General features: G+C 43.1%; 2 protein-coding genes across 2 annotated transcripts in view; both read left to right on the forward strand.

Annotated features, from left to right (window-relative positions):
* Positions 1-1,288: 1,288 nt before the first annotated feature.
* Positions 1,289-1,939, forward strand: LOC130883882 (nucleoside diphosphate kinase B). Its single transcript, XM_057784697.1, has one exon. The coding sequence runs from the start codon at positions 1,384-1,386 to the stop codon at positions 1,840-1,842; it is 459 nt and encodes a 152-aa protein (XP_057640680.1). The 5' UTR covers positions 1,289-1,383; the 3' UTR covers positions 1,843-1,939.
* A 3,022-nt stretch (positions 1,940-4,961) lies between these two features.
* C11H1orf185 (chromosome 11 C1orf185 homolog) overlaps positions 4,962-23,747 on the forward strand; it is a 40,826-nt gene continuing 22,040 nt past the window's right edge. Inside the window, exons 1-2 of the mRNA XM_057785444.1 lie at positions 4,962-4,996; positions 8,059-8,303. Of these exons, the coding sequence (XP_057641427.1) occupies positions 4,962-4,996; positions 8,059-8,303 (280 nt within the window). The remainder of the gene's footprint in view (positions 4,997-8,058; positions 8,304-23,747) is intronic.

A 23,747-nucleotide genomic window follows, 5' to 3' on the forward strand; every position in this document is an offset into this window, starting at 1 on the left:
TCTCATGCTGGTCGTGGTGCAAAGCTATGTCTCCCAGCAGTTGCTGGCATGCTTGAGCCAGCAGTATGCCATAAAATAAGTCACGTGGCAGGTTTGAGGATATGCCCATGCAGACAGAAAAGTTTACAGATATGCAGTAAAACAGGTTCAGATGGGAAAACCCTCTAAACAGGTTACAGTGTGTTTAACAGTGTGCATAGGCTTAAGAAAAAAGTGGTTATAGTCATAGAAAAATGAATAATGTAAATAGAAAGTCTATAAAAAGAGACTAAAGCAATAAAAAATAAGGCATGTAAGAATGTAAAATACACAGGGAATCTGGATCCTATATTGTGTCTTGTTAACTTTGAATTTTTTAAACGCTAGTATAAAAATAGCTGCTGAGAGACATTGGATTATGGAAACTTCCAAATTAAACCAACCTATATATTTTTAAAATACTTTAAAATTTAAAATACTTTTTAAAAACTTCAAAATGGAAGTTGGACAATGTATTGTGTTGGGGGAGAGGATATGCTTTTGTTCCCAAGAAACTGTCCTTGCTTCAACTGATGACAGTATGCTGTCCAAACTGGACCAGTAGGACATAAAGAAACATGACTTTACCAAAACAGGATGGGGAAGTCCTTCAAAAATCCCTGCTATGGCTGGGCAGTGGTGGCACACACCTTTAATCCCAGCACTTGGGAGGCAGAGGCAGGTGGATCTCTGTGAATTCGAGGCCAGTCTAGTCTACAGAGCAAGTTCCAGGACAGGCCCCAAAGCTACAGAGAAACCCTGTCTTGAACCCCCGCCCCCAAAATTCCTGCTTCACAGAAAAGTTTGTCAGATATTCTAGGCCTGCAGGATGAAGATACCCCAACATTGCAGACAAACCTTGGGTGACTGTCCAAGCAGTCAGCTCTCTCTGTCATTTCTTTTAGTTTTGGAAGTTGCTTGCTCTGTACTTCCTGTTTAATTAGGTAATAGTATATCTTTCTGGGATCTTTGATGGAGTTGAAGATTAGATAGTCATAGTTCTTCTTAGTTATGATAGAAGGTAAACTAGGTACAGAACTTTGGATTCACCAAAATTGCAAAATACAAATGGATTGGACATTGTGAATGTAATTCTTACTTGATAATTGTTCTTATTGTATATAATTTTACAGTGTTAGAATTAAACCCTTTCTTTTTTATTTAGACAAAAGAGGGAAATGTTGTGGAATAGTCTTTTTCTACACTGTGAAGACATATCTTTACCAAGGCATCTTCTTATAGGTTTAATAAAAAGCTAAGTAGGACCCCTCCTTCCTTGCCCCGCGCCCGCCTGGTGGTCCCTCTGCTCTTTCTTCCCATCGCTCATGGCTCACACTGGCCGTCCAGCCAACTAACTTTCGGACCATGGCCAACCTCGAGCGTACCTTCATTGCCATCAAGCCAGATGGCGTGCAGCGCGGCCTGGTGGGCGAGATCATCAAGCGCTTCGAGCAGAAGGGGTTCCGCCTGGTGGCCATGAAGTTCCTTCGGGCTTCTGAGGAACACCTGAAGCAGCACTACATTGACCTGAAAGACCGTCCTTTCTTCCCAGGGCTGGTGAAGTACATGAACTCGGGGCCCGTGGTGGCCATGGTCTGGGAGGGGCTCAATGTGGTGAAGACAGGCCGAATGATGCTGGGAGAGACCAATCCAGCTGATTCTAAGCCAGGCACCATTCGAGGGGATTTTTGCATTCAAGTTGGCAGGAACATCATTCATGGCAGTGATTCAGTGCAAAGTGCAGAGAAAGAGATCAGTCTATGGTTTAAGCCTGAAGAACTGGTTGACTACAAGTCTTGTGCTCATGACTGGGTATATGAGTAGAGATGGACGGTTCTCAGCATTACTGATGGATCCCTGGGCACAACTCTTCATTCCACAGAATGGATCATCTTTTCTAAAACAATAAAGACTTTGGAACTGGAAAAAAAAAAAAAAAGCTAAGTAGTCATTAGTTAGAAGGGATGTATAGGTCGGATAGCCAGACACAGGGGATGCTGGGAAGAGGAAAGGTGGGGTCACCAGGAGACACAGAGGGAGCAAGATATGCTGGAGGATGGTAAAGCCATGAGCCACATGGAAATATGTAGATTAATAGAAACGTGTTAACTGAAGTTGTAAGAGCTAGTTAGTAACAAGCCTAAGCTATGGCCAAGCTTTCATAATTAATAAGAAGTCTCTGTGCCCCGATTTGGGAGTTGTCAGGCATGGCAAAAACTATGTTGTACCACCCCTCAATACTGCCGCACTGGGGAACAAACCTCCAGCACAAAAATCCTGTGGGAGCAAACACCATATCCAAATTATGGCAAACACCAGAAAACATTCCTAAACAACAGGTAATAACTGATAATACAAATGAATCAGTACTGACTATTTTAAAGTCGGTAATTGTGAGTATAATTAGGATGTTTTCTTATTCTTGTGGATTACACACAGAACTATTTGAGGATATTATATCTGCAAGTCTCATTCTTCAAATGACTCAGAGCATCATACACATGTGTTCAAATATGTGTGTATTCCTAAGCCCCCTCTCACCACACATGCACACAAGCATAAGAGGAGGGTTTTAGGGGAATAGAACAGAAAAGATAATGAAAATAGCAAAACATTTACATATAGTGAATTTGAATAAAGGGTGCATAAGACTATACTATTCTTTTAAATTTGAGAATTATTTCAGATTTTAAAGTTCTTAAAAGGATACTAAGTAATATTATCTATCAATTCATCTATATTTTCAAAAATTGTGTCTGTGTTAAGTAAACAATGATTTGATAATAATTAAGGAGTTATAGCCATTGAAAGAGAACAAGAGGCCGTAATTAAAGGGTCGTGGGTTCAGGCTATGTCTAAAAGGAACCAAGATTTCTGAACAGTTGCCTCATCAAAACAGAATTTATGAAACATGATTCTTAAACAATCGATTATTTTGCAAGCAGGCAACTAGTTAAAATCTGAGAGTGTATCAAGAAAGGTTAAAAACACTGGATGTAGTGGCTCACGCCTTTAATCCCAGCACTCAGGATGCAGAGACAGATCTCTGTGAGTTTGAGGCCAGCCTGGTGTGCAACGTGAGTTCCAGAACAGCCAAGGCTACATAGTGAGACCTTGTCTTAAAACACACACACACACACACACACACACACAAATGAGATAGAAAGTATGACAACTGTCGCACGCCAACTGGAGAGATGGCTGGGCAGTTGAGAGCATGTACTGCCCTTGCAAAGGACCTGATTTTGATTCCCAGCACCCATGCTGCGTTGCTCACAACTTCCTGCCGCTCCAGCTCTAGATCTGATATTCTCTTCTGGACTCTGCGTGCTTCCGCACTCACATAGGCACACACAGAGACACACACACACACGTATACACATAATTAAAAATAAAATCACTTTAAAAAGTGTTGCACAGAAGGACTGGCAAAGATCTTATGATGAAGTGTCACACAGGTGAAAAACTGAAGAATCAAAGAATGCTTGCGGATCTCAAGCAGAGTTAGCTAATAAAGACTGTGCTCCAATGGGACCATGCAGAGATCAGGGCTCAGGAGTAATTTTTTAAAGCAATAACTTTGAAATGTTTGTCGGAAATTTAGAGTCATTTCCACACTTCATCATCATCGTCAGAATTTTCATTTTACTTTTGCCCACTTCCTCGCTTTTCACTCTGTGCCTTCCTAAATTTCAATTTATTCCCACTGCACACCACTGGCTTGTTTTGAAAATGACCCCTGTTTATGAATCAGAATCCCCTCCAAATTTCCCCTCGTGCAAATGATCTTAAAATGATTATATTAGCTCGGCGGTGGTGGTGTACATCCCTTTAATCCCAGCACTTGGGAGACAGAAGTAGGTGGGTCTCTGAGAGTTTGAGGCCAGCCTGGTCTACAGCCTGGAAGTGAGTTCTAGGACAGCCAGAGATGTCACACAGAGAAACCCTGTCTTGAAAAGCAAACAAACAAAATTGATTAAATTAGGAGCCGAAGAGATGGCTCAATGGTTAAGAGCCCACACTGCTGAGGAAGACCCAGGTTCAGTTCCCAGCACTCACAAAGTGGCTAGTAACCTTTTGTAACTCGAATTCCAAGAGACCTGATGCCCTCCTGGCCTCTGTGAGCACTGAATGCACATGGTACAGACATGTATTCAGCCATAACATTCATACACATTAAATGTCAATAAATATAATGAATAATTACAGTAGATGTTTTACTAATGTCACCATCCTTACTACAGCTATGTTGACCTACCTTGGCAACAGTTTCAGTTTGATTAATAATTATATATCATTAATTATAAATGATAGCTTTACACTATTAACTATGCTGGTTCTGTCTATTGTGGTTGTGCTGGCTAGTGCTTTTCAGTTTGACACAAAATGAGGTCACCTGGGAAGAGGGAAACTCAACCGAGGATTGCCTCCATCATATTGGCCTATGGGGCATTCTCTTCATTAATGACTAATGTGGAAGGGCCCAGCCCACCGTGGGTGGTGCCACCCTTGGGCAGGTGCTCCTGGGCTATACAAGAAAGCAATCTGAGGTGCTGGGGAGAGGGCTCAGAGTTTAAGAACACTTGCTGCTCTTACAGATGATCCAGGTTTGATTCCCAGCACCCACACGGCGGCTTACAACCACCTGGAACTCCAGTTCTGGGGATCTGACGTCCTCTTCTGACCTCTTCAGGTACCAGGCCTGCACATGGCACAAGTAAATAATGCAGGAAGAACACTCATATACATAAAATTAAATCTTAAAAATATTTTAAAGAGAAAAGAAAGCTGAGCAAGAATCCAGTTGGACATTATTTTTAATCCTGACATTAAAGGTTGAGCAAGAAATCATTACAATATATACTCACTTATTTGTCAAATAGGAACAGTACAATTCCTGTCTCTTAGCAACTTGAATATTATTTGATTACTTAATAGGCCCAATGGAGAAATTTGATGCAAAGAGCAAAAACTATTGGTAGGAAATGGAGTCTTCTGAGTGTCTGACATGCCCTAATGGGCAGTGTCACAGTACAGTCATGAGAGGATGACGGCCATCTTCCAATAATGATGTGTAAGTATTCCCCCTTTTAATTCTCAAATTCCTGTGCCAACATGTTAACCATGGCACCATCTTGTGGATGTTTCATCAAATAGCTGGGCTATACAAACATTAATAGAGAGACACTATAAATGAAAGTTACTTATTTTTAAAAAGCAAAACTTTAAAATGACATTTAACTTAACATAATGTTGGCAAGTAACCCTTCTTATTCTCCTTCAAAGAGCTTCAGCTAAAGAAATAAATGGTTCAACCAGCTTCGGCAGGGGTGTGTTTCTTTTTTAAAGTATTTTCTGTGTTAACTGTTTATTTAAAATCTCAAACTGGCCAGTTGGTGCTAGAAACATCAAATGGATATCATAACCTAATGCAGTTGAGTGTGCAGAGTAGACAAAAGTTTACACGAAATTACGTGTGTGCCATTGTTGCTTTCATATGACTTAACTGTAGAATCTGTTAAGCACGGGGAATTGATACATGTTAAAAAAAATTTAAGAGATAAAGAAAAAGCTTTGAGAAACAATCTTTAAAAACGTTTAATCACTCTCTGGCAATGACTGTAATACTGGTCAGTTTTGTGTTGTTACAATGCGATGCCTGAGGCTGGGTCACACCTCAGAAAGATTTATCCAATTTCAAGACCCATTTCTGTGGCTTCTCATGGCAGCTTTGCTGAGCAGGTCCTGAGGGGCATTGTCACTGAACTAAGATTTTACAGAACTTTAACCTTTGTCCTTGAATTTTCCCTAAGTTCTCTTTGAAATATTTTCTTAAAATAAAAAAAACCTGAGTTTGAATAATAGAAATATTTTATTGTCTATGACATTTTAAAATGCCTTGAAACTCTTTTTTCTCTTCAAAAAGTCTTCAAGTGCTGGGTGGTGGTGGTGCACACCTTTAATCCCAGAACTCCCAGGGTTAGACAAAGGCAGGCAGATCTCTGAGTTCAAGACCAGCCTGGTCTACAGATCAAATTCCATGATGGCTAGGGCTACAGAGAGAAAAAAACAAACAGCACACACACACACACACAAGCAAAAAAGTTTTCAAACAGGGGCTGGAGAGATGGCTCAGCGTTTAAGAGCACTACCTGCTCTTCCAGAGGTCCTGAGTTCAATTCCCAGCACCTTCATGGTGGCTCACGACCATCTACAATGGGATCTTATGCCCTCTTCCGGCACGCAGGTGTACATGCAGAGAGCACTCATACATAAAATTAAATAGTTTTTTTTAAAGTTTTCAAGCAGCAGATAGATCACAAGAAGAATATTGAAATATTTCAAATACATTAAAAAAATAATCTTACTGGGATCTAGAGAGATGGTTCAGCAGCCCTGAGCATGGGCTGCTTTCCAAAGGACTAGGGTTCAAGTCTTAGCACCCACATGGCAGAACTGTCTCTAACTCCACTTCTTGAGGGTTCAAGGAACACACATAATGCAAGTAAAAAGAAATACACATTTAAAAAATCTTCCTTAAATGAGAAAAATTAAGTAGAACCACACTGTGATGAAAGTTTTCTCCTAAACTAGCAAAGGAAAAGGTTGACTCTTTTACCCAGGTGGTAAACATGTGGCCAGATGTTCCTTCCCTCACAGTGCTGATGTCAGCACCTAATAAACACTCCTACAATGGCAGTTTGGTGAAACCTATCAAATTTACAAGTACACATATTTTTAACATAAATTTCCCCCTATACATGTAATTCACATGTTAGGAATGACATATGTAAAAGATTATTCAGCATTTGTGTTGGCTAAGTTTGGAAATGACTTGATCTTCATGAATTGGAAGCTGCTAAGCTATGATCATAAATGTGACAGAAAGCTGCAGCCACACTATGAATCTGCTGACACTGAGTGTGTGTGCCAGGGGAACGGAAATAGCAGGCAGACTTCCACTGTTCACGCATGGGATTCCGTTGAAAGTTAACCAACTCAGTGTATAGCCCCTCAAATAGAAACAGCGAGTTCTCCCTCTGCTTCCCAAGCCCACGATGTCTCCCAGCTCTGGTTTCCCAAAGGTTGCAGACCTGAGCCGGGACATCTAAGGTCACTGCATTTCCCTACAGATTCCAGCTGTGTGCTGTGGATGATCTCTGCAGAGCAGTGGCCCTGGTGTCTGCTTTCCCTCTGACCCAGCTCTTTTAATACTGTTTCCCCAAGCTCTGGGTGTTCCAGGATATTAGGTCAGGGGTTAGGTTTGAAAATGCTGATTCCAGTCTAGGGCAGGCCCACACGCAGAGCAGTTACTTGCATAAGGTCACACGGTTACTACAGCCCAGGGTCTCCACTCGCTGCTCACTCAGCCTGTGGTTCTTTCCTCTGCACACCCTCACGTGAACGCCATTTCTTTTTAGGCAAAAAAAGACGTATACTCTTCATAGAAACACACTAATGGACAAAGAACTTGAGGATTCCATGCTTTCGCGGCTTCTCTTTTTTTCCACTCCAGTCAGATCTCTCAACTCTTGACCTATTTTTCTAATTACCTCCTTGGCGCCACCACTCAGATACTTAATGTTACAAAATTTATGCGTTAAACATTTGGCCTTGGGGGCTGGAGAGATGGTTCAGTGGTTAAGAGCACAGACTGCTCTTCCAGAGAACCCAAGTTCCATTCCCAGCACCCACGTGGCAGCTCACACCTGCCTGTAACTCCAGTTCCAGAGGACCCAACACCCTCACACAGACGTTCATGCAGACAAAACACTAAGGATCATTAAAAAAAAAAAAAAATTGGTCTGATATTCAGCTTCAAACCCACCCTTCCAGTCAACTCCAGCAATTCAGATCAAAGTTGTCCCCTTCGGGCTCCTTTAAGATAGTAACAACATAATCACCACTGTGAACTGAGAACGCCATAGTTGCTTGGTCACTGAGGCCTGTGTCTCAGCAATTGGAGTCCACAGCGGCTGTTCCCAGTGGACGGGCAGACAGACAACTGGTAGTTGCTTTGTCCACATGCTGGTGCCTCAGTAGTCCCAACCTGGTGCCAAAGGCACCTGGAGAGTCGCTGGCGAGAGTTTTGAAACTGTTTCTGACATCAGCGAAGAATCAGCAGCACCAGCGCAAATCTGCTGCAAGAGGGAAGGCCAGGGAGCAAAGGCGAGATGCTCTTCCTTTGGCTGTGTCCTGGTATTCCGGGACACCACCAGAAGGCGCTGCCCACATTCAGGGTGGCTCTTTGCGCATCCATCAAGGCAATCGGGACACTTCTTCAGGTGAGGTTCCCGGCTTAGGTGATGATAATTTGTGGCAAATTGGCACTAAAATCAACCATATTAAAAACTGACTTCCAAAAGTTATTCTCTGAGCGGACACATCAGCATCACCATATATAATTATCATTAATAAGCATATAATTTATTTTTATTTTATGTTCATTAGTGTTTTGCCTGCTTGTATGTCTGTGCAAGGGTGTCGGGTCCTCTGGAACTGGAACTACAGACAGGTGTGTGCTGCCTTGTGGGTGCTGGGAATTGAATCTGGGTCCTATGGAAGAGCAGCCAGTGCTCTTAACTGCTGAGCCATCTCTCCAGCCTGATAGTCTAATTTTAATATTGCATTTTTGCTTGTTGAAATGCTTTAGTAAATTGACACTTCTCCACATCTGTTACTTGGTCGCCCAATGGTGCAGAATATGTTTAGAAAAGACACCATAATTCTTGCCTTCCAAAGCAACACAAATGCCTCCTATCATTGAACACAGGCCATGTTTTATCATTGTCAATTCACGAAATCCAGTGGGGTTGAGATTTGGGGGATTATAAACCTCACTGAAACGCAGTTCACTACATGTGGGAAAGTGAAAACCATGTCACATCCAGATCTGTGTCCTTTTAACTCTAGAACTCATTGCTAGCTTCCTTGCTAAACAGACGGGCAGGACGGCACAGGTTATGGGCTGTGGGCTGACCACTTAGAAGCCCTGGTTTCTTTAGGCAGCAAATGTAGTTGAAGACCACAGTCTGAGTATCTGGCTGTGGTGCCTGCCAATTCTTATTTTGGAGGGCAGAGCTAAGATACACACATATACACGTGTTATGCCCAAAGTTCATGCTAGTATCCTGAGTTCAAACTGAACCCATATGCCCAACATGTGTGGCGATTACAGGCTGTTAAAAATCATTGGATGTTGGCAAAACATACTCAATCCAGTCCACCAAACCCAGTAGCTTAGCAACATAGCACACTATAGAGGATTGGCTGACAGAAAGCTGCAGCTCATGGCTGCTGCCCAATACATGAGATCATCGCATCTCCTATCACCAGCCTGGCGAAGATCAAAATACAGTTTCTAATGAATGCAATCAGTTTTGGGGCACTGTAGAAAAAAAAAATCATTGTGTCAAACCATTACAAGTCAGGGATCATCTTTACGAGCTTTTTATAAGGCCCCAGTATTGTTTCTCCACTTCCTTTCTTTCCTGTTGAGAATCCTGGTTTCTAAATATACAGCAGATGTTCCCAGGAGTAACAGGAAACTTTAATGTAATTTGTCAGTAACTGATAAATTCCTGATAAAATACAATAATATCAAATATTTACACATGGATTGACTAAATTAGCAAGGTTGACTTAATAGGGGTACTTAAAACATTGATTGCATCTTAGACTAAAAACTTGACCTTATTAGTCAGGGTCTCAGTAGAAAACAGCTGGTACATTTGACAGACGATAACTCAACGGGGCTTATTATCAAGGAATACTTACTCATAAGCTGAAGAATAAGGACACCACAAGAGATGGTTCTGGATTTAATAGCAGCAAAACTGTCATCATCCTGTGCACAAAGACCCAGAGAGGTGTTTTGAAAAGACAGAAATAGATGGAATTGGTGACATTGGGCAGAACAATGACCTGTTGTTGTAGAGATGCATCCAGGTGGGGACACGGGGCAATCTAAGGCAGGTCTTAGCATGAACTCAGTCTCCCTGCAATCTCCTGCTGATTTTCACCCAGCTTACTTGATGCAATAACCTCCTAATGGTGTCTATGCGTCTTCTCATGCTGTTTTCCAATGTCCCGAAAACAGTAGCTAAGGCGACCTTATTAAAACACAGGGCAGATAAGGTTATCCTCTCAACATTCTCCAATGATTTCCAGTTTGCTCACACTGAAAGTCTATGGGAGAAAATGCAGGCGTGATCTGCCGACCAGCCTACTTGGCACACTTCTAAATAAGAAGCAAGGCACACCATGCCACAGAAGTCAGAACACGGAGTTCTGAAGTAGCATGAGCAGCCGGTAGCTGGCCTGCGGACTAGGCTGCACGCTCCACGTCTCCTTTAATGTGCTTCTTCCGCGTGGAGACCTGGCGGCAAGGGTCTCACTATCCAGTCCGAGGTAATGTGCTAACCAACCACAGTCAATAGGCGTCCGCGGTACAAGTGGTCGCTTGCGTGCGCTAAAGCAGACGCCAGTCCCTGAAACAGTTGCTGCAGCAGTTTATCTCCTCGCCCCTTACCAACCCGCCCAGCAACGGCACCTCAGCAATGACAGCAAAAGCCAGAGCCCTTAGTAAGATTCTCAAGGCTCTTCGGGTTAGAGACACTCTCATTATCCTCTTACTAGCCCTTCTCCCAGATTCTTTCCTAGCCAGGCAGCCTTAAAGCCTCAGCTCTCCACGTCTCTACTGGATTATACTTCCTGCGACATCTGCAGGGCTCTGTCTCCGACTTCTCTCAGCTACAGCTTTCTCTTGTCACCCTTTTTCTAAATTGCAGAAATTCCCACACCCGTTCTACTTTTCTACCCAGCAATTACCAACCAAGGTGCAATGTATCTTACCGGTGGTTATTTACCTAATCATCTCCCTTTCCAACAAGAAAGTAAACTTCATAATGAGAACTTCCATTTACAGAAGGAAGGAACTAACAAAAATGTGTTGGATTCCAGAATGAAATTATAAGATTTAAGAAGCAATAAAGTTAATGTGTCTTCCATATTCATTCAAACTGTTCATGTATTTTCACCAGTTTGTATGTTTTCCTAACAGAATGGCTATTAATGCCAGATTCAGGCTGTTCTCCTACGTATTGTCTGTGGCTAAGTAAATTCAGAGGCAAAGGTCAAAAATAAAGGAAAAGGGACATGGGCCTAGGCCCACAGAATCAGACCTGGATTTGTATCCGAAAGATCCCACTTGATAGTGCATGCAATTTAACCACCATGTGTTTCTACTATTGGAAAGACTGCTACCCAGTGGAAAGAACAAATGGCTTAGGATGCCCATCTATTTATGACTCTGGGTGAGCTATTTATTGCTCAGCCTTGATTTCCTCACCGATAAAAGAGGCTACTCCTTTACGGGGTTCCTTTAAAATGTGTAGTAAAGCACCTGAAACAGAGTTCATCAGACTGTCCCTTTCTGTCCCTAATACAGGGCAGTCCTGAATTCCCTGTCTAAGATAACCCTGTTATTTGCTAAGGTATCTACTTGAGAAAAATGTTTTCTCGTGACTACTGCCATCTTAAAGATGCCGGGGGTAGTTGTGTTTCAGTAGTACTGATAATTCATATCACTAGACGACAAAACCAGAAACATATTCCTATTAGCAAGATTTCACCCATGGCTACAGATTCCTGAGGAAATGGGAGGCAACAGTGAGGACTGCCAACTCACGGGGTTTCTCCTGCATCCCTTTCTGCTTCCTGTTGCAGGTGGAATCTCATTTTGATGAGGCAAGCTTTAAACATCTGTTTCTACATACTGAGCTTACTTTTTCTAACGGATGGGGCCACAGTACTTTGTCAACTTGACTAAAACAAAATCTTAAAAGTGAAAATTCCTCCACCCCCCCTTTTTTTTTTTTTACAAATACTGTAGAAATTAGGGTTTTTCCCCCTTAATAAAGAGGAACTCTCTTTTGTGTTATACCTTAGCCAAGGCTGCTTCCAAGAAAATAAGCCAAGAGTGGGTTGGTGGGTAGATGACAAAGTAAGCTGGACAGTAATAGAAAATAAAAAATAAAGAATGTAAAAGCCTCTCAACTAAGTCTGTTAGGACCAAAACTGGAGCCAGAGTTCCCACACGAAAACTCACCCATTCCCTTGAGGCCTGCGTCACACGCTGCCTCCTCCCCAAAGCTTTCCCAGCTCCCTCTAACCGTAAACACATGTACCTGTGTTTCTGCTTGTGCTGAACCTGAGCCGCAGCATTTAACAGCGTCCATCCTGTACGGGTAATTGTCTGCCTTGTTCCGTCTTACCCTCCATCCAAGACTGTGAGCTCAGACATTAGGACAAAGAATGATTCCATTTTTATGTCCAGCACCCGGCCTAGAACCTAAGACATGGTTGGTGTTTAGTGAATGGAATCTAATATATACGTGAAGTGACTTGCTCAGATTGAGTATTTTACCTCCTTTGAGAGCTCCTTGAGGGCAAAAAGCATCATTTAATGTTCTCAAGATTTGGTACATGGATGTTCACTGTTACACGTTGGTTGAAAAAAACAATTACTTACCGAGATTAATGTCAGAGTTGATGAGACCAAAGCCAACTGTTTAACCCTTTATTTCCCCCAGGACTTTAATGCACACACAAAGTGATTGCATGCGTCTAAAATACTCTGTGAATGGCAGTGACTAAAATATGCCTGCGCTCCAGGAACCCAGTCTAGAGCTCCTCACTCTGGCCATTAATTAAATTACCTAGGAGAGACAAGGGTGAAGTTCCTAGGGCAGGGCCTTGGAAGGACTGGACAATCCCCTGGGTCTGATGAGCAGCCAAGGAAGGTTATCTGGAACCTGAGCCCAGAGAGCGAACTGAAACAGGGCTAAGAGAAGGAGTCTTGGTTCCCTCCGTTCTACATCAGCCAAGGGACAGTGGCCAACCATTCCCCAGAAACAAGAGTTTCCGATCTGAAACCCAGGTTTCCGGCCCACAAGAACTGGCTTTAGCCTCTTGCTAGCCCTGGCATTTCCTCCCTGGACTACATCTTCACCCCTTCAGCCAGCTTCCGGTGCAAGGCTCTGGCTGATTTTCGGTCGGTCTTGGCTGATTTTCAGTCGGTCTTGAATGCACTGCCAAGTTACAAACGTGTTCAACTCTGAGGCCCTTCTGATTGTCCTGGTTATCTTCCCAGCACCCCGCCCTGCCCTCTCCCGGCCTTCTTTCTCCTTTTCTGCTGCCTAGAAAACTTCAAACTCTCTGGGAGAGCGGGGAAGACTCTGTTTCCTTTTCCATGGTGGAGACTGGCTGCTCCAGGGTCTCCTGACAGGTCGAAGGTAACCACAGGGCACCCTTTGGCACTCCCGCTTTCTCAACTCCCTTTCCATGAGTCCACTGGTTTGGGGGTTTTGAGGTCAGTGACTTTCCTCTTCCCCCGAGTTCCTGGAAAAACTAACAAATGCAACGCTTCTGTCTCTCTCTCTGTCTCTGTCTCTCTCTGTATCTCTCTCTCCTTCCCTCCCTCCCTTCCTCTTTCTCCTCTCCTCTTTCCTTTCTTTCCTTTGTGTATGTGTGTGTGCATGCATGTGTGTGCAGCCTGAAGTCGAGGTTGGGTTTCTTCCTCAATTGCTCTGTAGTTTATTGATGCAGGATCTTTTCCTGAACCCAAAGCTTGCCAGTTCAGGCTAATCTGGTTAGCTGGCTTGTCCCGGGAATCCTCTGTCTCTGAATGTTGAGTTCTAGGATTGTAGGTGGCCTGACTCTTTATGTAAGTTCTGGGGATCTGTTCTCCAATCCTCATGTTTGTTCAGCCGGCACCTTATCGGAGCAATAGCCCTAGACCCCTTTGGTTTTTTTTTTTTATTGTTTCCAATAGACTATAGTCAGACATTATTCTTTTTAAAAAAGAAAAATCTATGAAGCACTCTGATAAACCGGGGATATAAAAGACTGGCTTGAAATCTCCCATTTGGGATAGTCACAACTGCGGCCAGGCGTAAGTAAGACATTAAACACCTAAAGTGCAGCCTTAGTTACTTCCCTCATTGCGGTGACAGAATAACTGACAGAAGGATCACAGTACCAGAGGATACAGTCCACCGGGGGAGGGGGGGCGGGGGGGCACGGGGGCACAGCACTGAGAGCTCGTCTGTAACATGGGCACACAGGATGGCAGCTCTCACATCTTAGCAGATGAAGAGCAAAATGGCGGAGCTGGGACCAGAAGCAGGTAGGGCTTTCAATGCCCACTCCAGGAGCTCATTTCTGCCAGGCCACACACAGGCCAAAAATGTCTGCGCCCTTCTGGAAACAGAAGCACCAGGTAGGGGCTGAATTTCAAACATGTGAGATTGGAGGTGGGTCCATTCAAACCATAGTAAATATATCTTGTTATTATGACAGAGGCGGCCCAGGGTCTGGAAGAAGTAAATAGAAGGCGGCCAGTGCTGACCTTGAGAGTCGAGAACAAACACTTCCGGGGAAAACGGTACCTAAGCGTAGGGGGTGCGCACACGCAAGCTGCTCACGTGTGTATGTGCAAGCAATAATTTGGGGAGATAACTTTTCACTCTTTATTTTGTGTTATATAGATGTCTTAAGAGGAAAATGCAAAAAGGAAAAAAGAAAAATATAGGCCAGGAGGTGGTGGAGCACACCCCTTCAATCCCAGTATTTGGGAGGCAGAGGCAGGCAGTGAGGCCAGCCTGGTCCACAGAACGAGTTTCAGGACAGCCAGGACTGTTATATAGCGAAACAGTGTGAGGAAGGGAGGGAGGGAGGGAGGGAGGGAGGGAGGGAGGGAAAAGAACAGCACAGGAAGGAGAGGGGGCTATGGCTCCGGCATGCACAGCGCTCCTCAGCTCCTCACGCACACCGTCCCACCAACCCCTCAGACTGCACGGCTTAGCAAGGGCCTCACATGGCTTCCATTTGAGGAGACAGTGTTTTGCAACCTTCCCTAATTAAACTAACAGAATAAGGCTTTCGTAAAAGAGATAAATTTTACATGTAGTTAATCTCCTTATACATTGTTTAGATTTTTTCCCAATATTTTTACTATTTCTTCAGATTAAGAAAAATAATCATAACTGGGCACAGTGGTACACACCTTTAATCCCATCAACCAGGAGGGAGAGGCAAGTGGATCTCTATAGTTTGAGGCTGGCCTCATCTACATAGCAAGTTCCAGGATAGTCATGGCTGCATAGTGAGACTGTATCTAAAAAAAAAAAAAAAAAAAAACTTTTCCTAAAAGAGGGGTAGAGAGATGGATCATCCATTAAGAACACATGCTGCTCTTCCATAGGACCAGAGTTCAGTTCTCAAAGCTCACATGGTAGCTCACAACCATCTGTACCTCCAGTTCCAGGGGATCTGACTCTTCTGGCCTCTGTTGGCATGTAGTGCAAATACATATATGCAGACAAATATATATATAATTTTTAACTTATATAAATAAGTCATTTTCAAATGGAGGAGGACTGGAGAAATGGTTCAATGGTTGATAGCACTAACTGGGTCCTCTGGAAGAGCAGCCAGTGCTCTTAACTTCTGAGTCTCTCTCCAGCCTGACAGTCTGATTTCATGTCTATATCTTGTTCATAGTTAAGTAGGCAATACAGAATGCCTACTGTGGCTCAGTACAGTTTGTAACTCCAGAGAGTCTGACACCCTCTCCTGGTCTCAAACAGAAGTACACATGTGCTACACAGATTCACATGCAGGCAAAACACCCACACACATAAAACAAAATAAAAAAAATTTTAAAAATTCAAATAAAAATATAACAATAATTAATTATTTAATATTGAAAGCAAGGTGATTTAAAACATCAGCTTTGTTATGTTCTGGTTCTGTTTTATAATACTTTTCATAACAAATAAAAGGGACTAATGATCAGAGTTAAGCTGAATTACTTTATTCGAAGATTAAATTCTTTAAAGATTGGGAGATTATTTTATTAGAACAGGTAGGGATTGCAACACAAAATATGAGATGAAGTAAAGAATTGTTAACAAAACCTTTCCTTAGAAATAGTTTAGAAACTGGAAAGCAAGCAAAAGAAAATACCAATGAAAACATCTGTTTCCAGAGCCAGATGGAATGATGAACTCCTGTGATCCCATCTCTCAGGAGGCTGAGGCAGGAGGATGAAAGGCAAGCCTGCTCTGAGTAGGAAGACCTGTCTCAAAGAAACAAACAAATGTATATATACAGAAAATAAACAATAAAAATTTCAATTCTCCTTTAATCACAAAAAGGTAATATAAAAAGTGACAGAACGTAAAGTTATCATATTACATGTTACAAAGCAGTGTCATGTGTACCTGCAACCACAGCAGTTTCTGGGTGGATGCAGGATGATCCAGCCTGGCCAGTCTAGACTAGAGTGAGTTCCAGGAAAACCAGGGCTATGTAGAGAGACCCTGTCTTAAAAAAAAAAATAATAATAATAATAATGAATTTGTAAAAGAAGGTGGTTGATGTCGGGTGGTGGTGGTGCATGCCTTTAATCCCGGGACTCGGGAGGAGAGGCAGGCAGATCTCTGTGAGTTCGAGGCCAACCTGGTCTACAAGAGCTAGTTCTAGGACAGGCTCTGAAGCTACAGAGAAACCCTATCTCTGAAAACCAAAAAAAAAAAAAAAAAAAGTGGTTGACAACAATATCTGCTGAACATACTTTAATAGATATCGACAGTATGACCTTGTGGATGCATTTAGAAAAGTCCTTACAACCGGGCGGTGGTGGCGCACGCCTTTAATCCCAGCACTCTGGAGGCAGAGACAGGAGGATCTCTGTGAGTTCGAGGCCAGCCTGGTCTACAAGAGCTAGTTCCAGGACAGGCTTCAAAGCTACAGAGAAGTTCTGTCTCGAAAAATCAAAAAAAAGAAGAAAAAGAAAAGAAAAGAAAGAAAAGTCCTTACAAATAAAAAGGAATCCGCAAATCTCTCAGCATTAAATTTAGCTGGCTCTGTTCTTTATCACGTTTATTTCTTTTCTCTGAGTGCAGGTGTGTGGGCATACCACGGACACGTGTGGAGGTCAGAGGGCAGGTGTGTGAACATACCACAGACATGCGTGGAGGTCAGAGAGCAGGTGTGTGAACATACCACAGACATGCGTGGAGGTCAGAGGGCAGGTGTGTGAACATACCACAGACATGCGTGGAGGTCAGAGGGCAGGTGTGTGAACATACCACAGACACGCGTGGCGATCAGAGGCAGCTTGTGGGAGTAGGCTCTTCTGTTCACCACGTGGCTTTAAAAGACTGGACTCATCAGGTTTGGCACCAACTGTCTTCAGCCACGGAGCCAATTTTTCCAGAATGTCAGAAACAATTATTTCAAACCTACAGTGAAAACTAAATAGCTTCATTTTCAGCTAACATTTTTAACTCAAATTCAGGGGTGTTTGAGAGCATTAAAAGCTTATGATGTACCCAGTCACTTCCCTCAAAACCGTTATACGTGTTAAATGGGGAAATAAAGGGGGAAGCTCACAGTGTTTTATATAAACATGTCATGAAGGACTGTGGTCTTTACTGTTTGAGGCGATGGGAGTCGCACCACGGTCACCCAAGGTCCCACCCCCACGAGTGTATTCAATTTGCTGCTGTTGCTGCTTCTGCTGTGACAAAGCCCCTGGGAGATGTCTGCTTCAGAGATGTCGGTCTGTGGTCATTCTGTCACCCCTTAGCACTGTGGCTTATGTGTCCAAGCATCCTGATGCAGGACACTGGGAAGCCACAGAAGAAGGTGGCAGAGAGGCAGAGGAAGCATCAGGGGAACACACCCTGGTGACCTGCTTCCTCCACCGCAGTCCATTTAGCTATGAATTCATCAATAGATCATCAATGGATTAAATCACTGGTGAAGACAGAAGCGTAATGATCCAGTCACCCCTCACTGGCACCAAGGGCTGGGGATCCCCTTCAATACACACAGCTTTGCAAGGGACGCTTCTCATCCAGCACCAAGCCAGCCCTCTGCCGCCGAGCCCTGCAAGTAGCTTAATGGAAGAAACGCCTGACAAATTGTCACAGAAAAATAAAATTACCAAAGTTGACTTCCAAAATGCAAATATTACTGAATGTCCTTCAGTCCTCCTGACCTCTATGGACAAAACATCAACAAAAACTCGAGTCAAATTACACCAGATGCAGACTTGCTTGTTAGTAGGTAAAGAACTTAGGGATAAAGTAAGCTCATTGGAATGGTTACTCAACTTATTTTAGAGACTGAAAGAAAGCAGCACCTTCAGAATTTATTCAGGCAACACTACAAGCCTTATGCCTTTGAACCTGATTTTCAACCAGCACAGAATGAGACTGAACCTCAGCCGTGTGATGGACTCCAGAACATTTTGTAAGCGCGCCAACTAGCTACCTAACATAGTTGCTAAAGCCAAAATGCTGGGAAAGATCAGAAGTTGCCTGTGAAATGTTGAAACTGATAACTGGTGGAGTTTCAAAAAGAGATACCTGGATTTTAATTGAAAAGGAAACAAAATACACAGGTATAAATCTGATCTACGGTCAGCATCATATTCAAGTTATCATATCAGATTCAAATAATGTAAGCTGGCATTGCATCTATGTGAAAATACCACCCCTCTTTCCCTCTCCCCACCTCCCCCACCTGACTCCCACCCACTGGGCAGTTTCATTCTACCACATCCTGGTGCCTTGATGCTCCGGCGTGGTGCAGGCCTAGAGTGATGGTCCCTGTGACTCAAGGACCCTGAAAGGAGGTGAAAACACAGTCCCCCCTCAATTCCTTCCTCTCGAGTATCCGCGACAGTGACTGGAGCTAGCTCACACACCTAGGTTTCTAGAGACATTACTTTCCCGTTCCTAGCCCGGAGCACTGTGAGAACAAGGTGAACACTGGAGGCTTTTATGCCTCTCCTGCGGGAAAAGTGATGGAAGTGTTTCCCCCTGCCCAAACTCCTTCAATTAGACTCATGATTCATGACAGGGCTGTAAATGGTAGAGACTCCTTGAAGTGAGAGTTTGAGCAAGCAGCTTGCAAGGGACTCTCGTTGTGAGATTCATCCACGTCGTCCTTTGGGCATCATATTGCAGAGTAGCCGTAACTGCTTCCCCTTCACCACGTCAAATTACAGTTTCCACTACAAGTACACTACGGTTTCCTAAAGACATCAAACCACAGTCTTTACCGACTCTCCTGCCCTAAGGAAGAAATAATTTTATTTTTTTCTTGTATATTTTTATTTTATTTTTGAATATTAAAATAAAAACAAAACAAAATCAACAAACCCTAGTGAGATGCCTCTGCAGAGAAAAGCGCTTGCTTCTGAGCCAGATGACTTGAATCTGATACCCAGGAGAGAACAGACCCCTACAGGTGGTCCTTTGACCTCCACACCTGCGCTAAAGCATGCACTGACCCCCCCCACACACACACACAAATGTAATTTTAAGAAAAAAAATTAAATCAGCTCTTACAGCAAAGGTTAAACTTCTGTCAATAACACTCATCTGCCTTGTGACCATGCTCACAGGCTTCTCCGCAGGGTTTTAAATTTTAAATCCTTTTCAATGCTAAAATGGTGCTTGTCTCCCTTGCTTTTCGAATAAACTGCAAACCCATCGCTGGCTGACTCTGCTTTAGCACGCACACGTCCACGCTAGCCTCCTCCTATGCTGGAGGGGATTTTGTTTTTCCTTGAACACAGCATTTCTGGTGCAATCTGGACACCGCGGAGGATACAGAGCCGCACCTCGGAACACCTTTACCATCCAGTGGGCGAGATCATCATGGCTGGGAAAACTCATTTCCTCACGGGAAGGGAGTGTAAGAGTAAACATTCCGACTGCTGTGAGGTTTTGTGGATTCTCCCTGAAGCCGAGTCCACCGAGCAAGCTGTGCCGTGAGTTGTAGACTGTGTGTTTATTTAGGAGGTTTTGAGAGGAGGCCAGCTGAAATTAAGGGAGAAGCGACCAGACTGCCTTTCAGGTTCCAGTTCTGGTTTTCTGTGACTGTGAGTAGCTGGTACTCAGAGATAGGCTGATGGCGCCTTAGATAAACTGTAGAGATGAGAAGGGGAGAGGCTGAATTAATTCCAACTGTTTAAACTGGGGTAGCTTTGTAGAGAAGGTAGCATTTTACCACAACCTTAAAAACAGGCGCTCTTTCATGAAGGAGGACCGGGTGGAAGGCATTTTAGAAGGATGCCATTCGGTAAACAGTGACCAAACTGAAAAGTTGAGCCAGCTGGGCCAGAGCGTTTCCAGTTTAAGCTCAGCCTTGACTACATAACCAGAGCCTGCTGAAGAGAGATAGAGACAGAGACAGACTGATAGAGAGGCTGGAGGAGGGGGATAGGGAGGGGCAGGGGGGAGGAGGGGAGGGAACGTAGAGAAAGGGGAAGGGGGAGAACAGTGGAGAATTAAAGTCATCCATTATTGCTGTGTTGGGGTTAATCTGTAACTTTATATTTAGTAGTGTTTGTAAATTGGATGCAGCCATGTTCAGGGCATACATATTTAGAACTGTAATGTCCTCTTGATGGGTTGTTCCCTACATTGGATGACCTTCTGAGTACTTTTGGCTTGAAGTCTATGTTGCCAGAGAGTAGAAAAGCGATGCCTGCTTATTTCCTAGTTTCGTTTGCTTGGAACTCCCTTTCCCATCTCTGCAGACAGGGATGACTTGACATCTGCAAATCAGAAGTCTCACTATCGTCTGAATGGATGCAAGAAAAGCCTTTCACAAAATATAGCATCCCTTTGTCACGATAAAAGTCCCGAAGAGACCCAGAATATTGGGAAAATACCTCAACATAAGAAAGGCCATACACAACAAACCTGCAGAAAACATCAAACTGAATCAGGACCATGTAGCCTGTGTAAAGGGCAGTAATCAGTAACACTGTGCCATTGAAACTATGTACCAGGACTCTCTTCATTGTCGGCCTCATGTACCTCAGGCACTGCAGAGACTTCTTTTTTTTTTTTTTAATTTATTAGATTTTTAAAAATACCAATCCAAGTTCCCACTCCTTCCCCTCCTCCTATTCCCTCCAGACACACTCCAACCCCACCCCCTCCAATCCTCAGAGAAGGTAAGGCACATTGCTTCTTGGAAGGTCCAAGGCCCTCCCTACTATATCTAGGCTGAGCAAGGTATACATCCAAAGAGAATAGGATCCCAGAAAACCAATACATGCAGTAGGGATAAATCCTGGTGCCATCGCCAGTGGCCCCTCAGTCTGCCCCATGCAACTGTCAACCACATTCAGAGGGACTAGTTTGGTCCTATGCTTGTTCCTTCCCAGTCGGGCGGGAGTTAGTGAGCTCCCATTAGCTCAGGTAGACTGTTTCAGTGGGTGAACCAATCATGGTCTTGACCTCTTTGCTCATATTCTCATTCCTTCTACTCTTCAATCGGACTTTGGTAGCTCAGTCCAGTGCTCCGATGCAGTCTTGCAGAGACTTCATTATGGGATAAATTAACAATTATCCTACTCCCCTTCCATATACAAAAATGTTTCCTTTGGCACACAGCCATAATCTTCCCTTTTTCCAAAGATCTATTTATTTTTATCTTATGTGTGTGGGAGTTTTGCCTGCATGTGTGTCTGGGTGCCATGTGAAGTAGGATTGTGGTGTTGTTTTTCTCCTTTAGACTGGTCTTCAGTGCACCAGGCTCCACCCTTAGCATGTAGCATTCCCTTGTCTGTGTTAGTTACTATTTCTATTGCTGCAATAAAACATCATGCCCACAATAACATATAGAAGAAGAGTCTGGGGCTGGAGAGATGGCTCAGAGGGTAAGAGCACTGACTGTTCTTCCAGAAGTCCTGAGCTCTATTTCCAGCAACCACATGGTGGCTCACAACCATCTATAATAAGATCCGGTGCCCTCTTCTGGCATGTGTATACATAATAAATTAACTAATTGAAGAAGAAGAAGAAAAGAAGAAGAAGAAGAAGAAGAAGAAGAAGAAGAAGAAGAAGAAGAAGAAGAAGAAGAAGAAGAAGAAGAAGAAGAAGAAGACGACAGAAGACTTGGGGTCCATAATGGCAAAGACACCATGACATGGCAGCAGGCAGCAGACATAGCAGCTGGAGCAGGAAGCTGAGATCCGAGAGCTCACACCGCCAATCAACTGGGAATGATTCAAGGCTATGAAACTTCAAATCCTGCCCCAAGTGATGTACTTCCTCCAGCAAGACCACACTCCCTAAACCTCCCAAAACAGTGCCAAGAAGTGAAATACATTTCTTGCCAACAAATAACGACTGGCCCTTGTTTTCTATTCCATTTACTCAGTCTGTGTCATTTAATTGGAGAGTGAAGGCTGTTTAGATTTAAGTTGCCATTGAGAGGCTTGCTAATTCCTGTAAGTGTGCAGAGTGTTTTGTTGTTGTTTTCTGCTTGATTCAAACACTTTGTTCTTTTCTTCCTTATTTGCCTTAGGAGTTTCCTGTGTTATTGTGTTGAACTTCCTAATTCGGTTATTTCATAGTTCCCAGTTATTCATACTTTCTTCTTGTGTAATTTATTCTTTAGGGAAGCCACCTGCTTGTGACTGTCTCTCTTCTTCATCTGTGTGAATTCCTTTACATATCTTCTACAATATCATTAATTGATTTATTTTGTGATTATCCTAGGAGTTCTTTACTTTCCTGTTGATTTGAAGAATAACTTCACTGGATAGAGTAACTTTTGTTCATAATTATTTACTCTTTGTGCTTAAAATATTATTCTATGGTTTATGATTTTTAGGATATTTTTCTGGGAGTCTCCTGTAATTCTGATGAATTTTCCTTTTGTAGTTTATTTGGCATTTTAAAGTTATTTCTATCAATAGAATTTCTTTGCTCTGTACTCTTGGTAGCGTAGCTAAAATGTGATGTGAAGTTATTTTCTAGTTATATCTATTTAGTATTCTAAATGTCTCATGTACTTGGATGGCCATGTCCTTTCCTAGATTTGGGGAAATTTCTGCTATAATTATATTGAAAAGATTTCCTTGCCTTTAGGATTTATATCACTCCTGCTTCTACTTCATAAGTTTCTAGGTTAGTGTCCATGATTTCTTGAAAGTTGTATAATATTTTTCTTTGTATTGCTGTCAGAACTATTTGATCTTGTCTTCAACCCTTGTTATTCTTTCTTCATCTTAAAATGATATGTTGTGATTTCTACTGTCCCTTTAAATTTTTAATTTGTTGAATTTTTATTTCTAGAATTTTTAGACGGGGTTCCCCAGAATCTCAGTTTCCTTACTGAATTGCTCATCCATGTTGTTGGATTTCTCATCTGGCTCTTAGAAGAAAAACATTATCAGTGTGTGTGTGTGTGTGTGTGTGTGTGTGTGTGTTGTGTGTGTGTATGATGTGGAGGGGCATACATGAGGCAAGAATCTTTGCCTGTCGGAGCATCTTGCCACTGTACTGGCTGGTTCTGTGTGTCAGCTTGACACAAGTGAGCGTAAGAGAGGAAGGAGCCTCAGTTGAGGAAAAGCCTCCATGAGATCCAGCCTTAAGGCATTTTCTCAATTAGGGATCAATGGGGGAGGGCCCAGCCCATGGTGGGCAGTGCCATGGACTAACGGTTCTGGGTTCTTTGGAAGGTAGGCTGAGCAAGTCATGATGAGCAAGTCAGTAAGCAGCACCCTTTCATGGCCTCTGCATCAGCTCCTGCCACCAGGTTCCAGGCCTGCTTGAGTTCTTGTTCTGACTATGTTTTGAAAGTGTAATCCAAATAAACCCTTTCCTTCCCAACCTACTTTTTGGTTA

The sequence above is a fragment of the Chionomys nivalis genome, chromosome 11 (assembly GCF_950005125.1).
Source record: "Chionomys nivalis chromosome 11, mChiNiv1.1, whole genome shotgun sequence".
NCBI classification, from domain to species: Eukaryota; Metazoa; Chordata; class Mammalia; order Rodentia; family Cricetidae; genus Chionomys; species Chionomys nivalis.

Excerpts from the sequence above, each read along its gene's own strand:
- LOC130883882 (XM_057784697.1), top strand. The coding sequence starts at position 1,384 with ATGGCCAACCTCGAGCGTACCTTCATTGCCATCAAGCCAGATGGCGTG.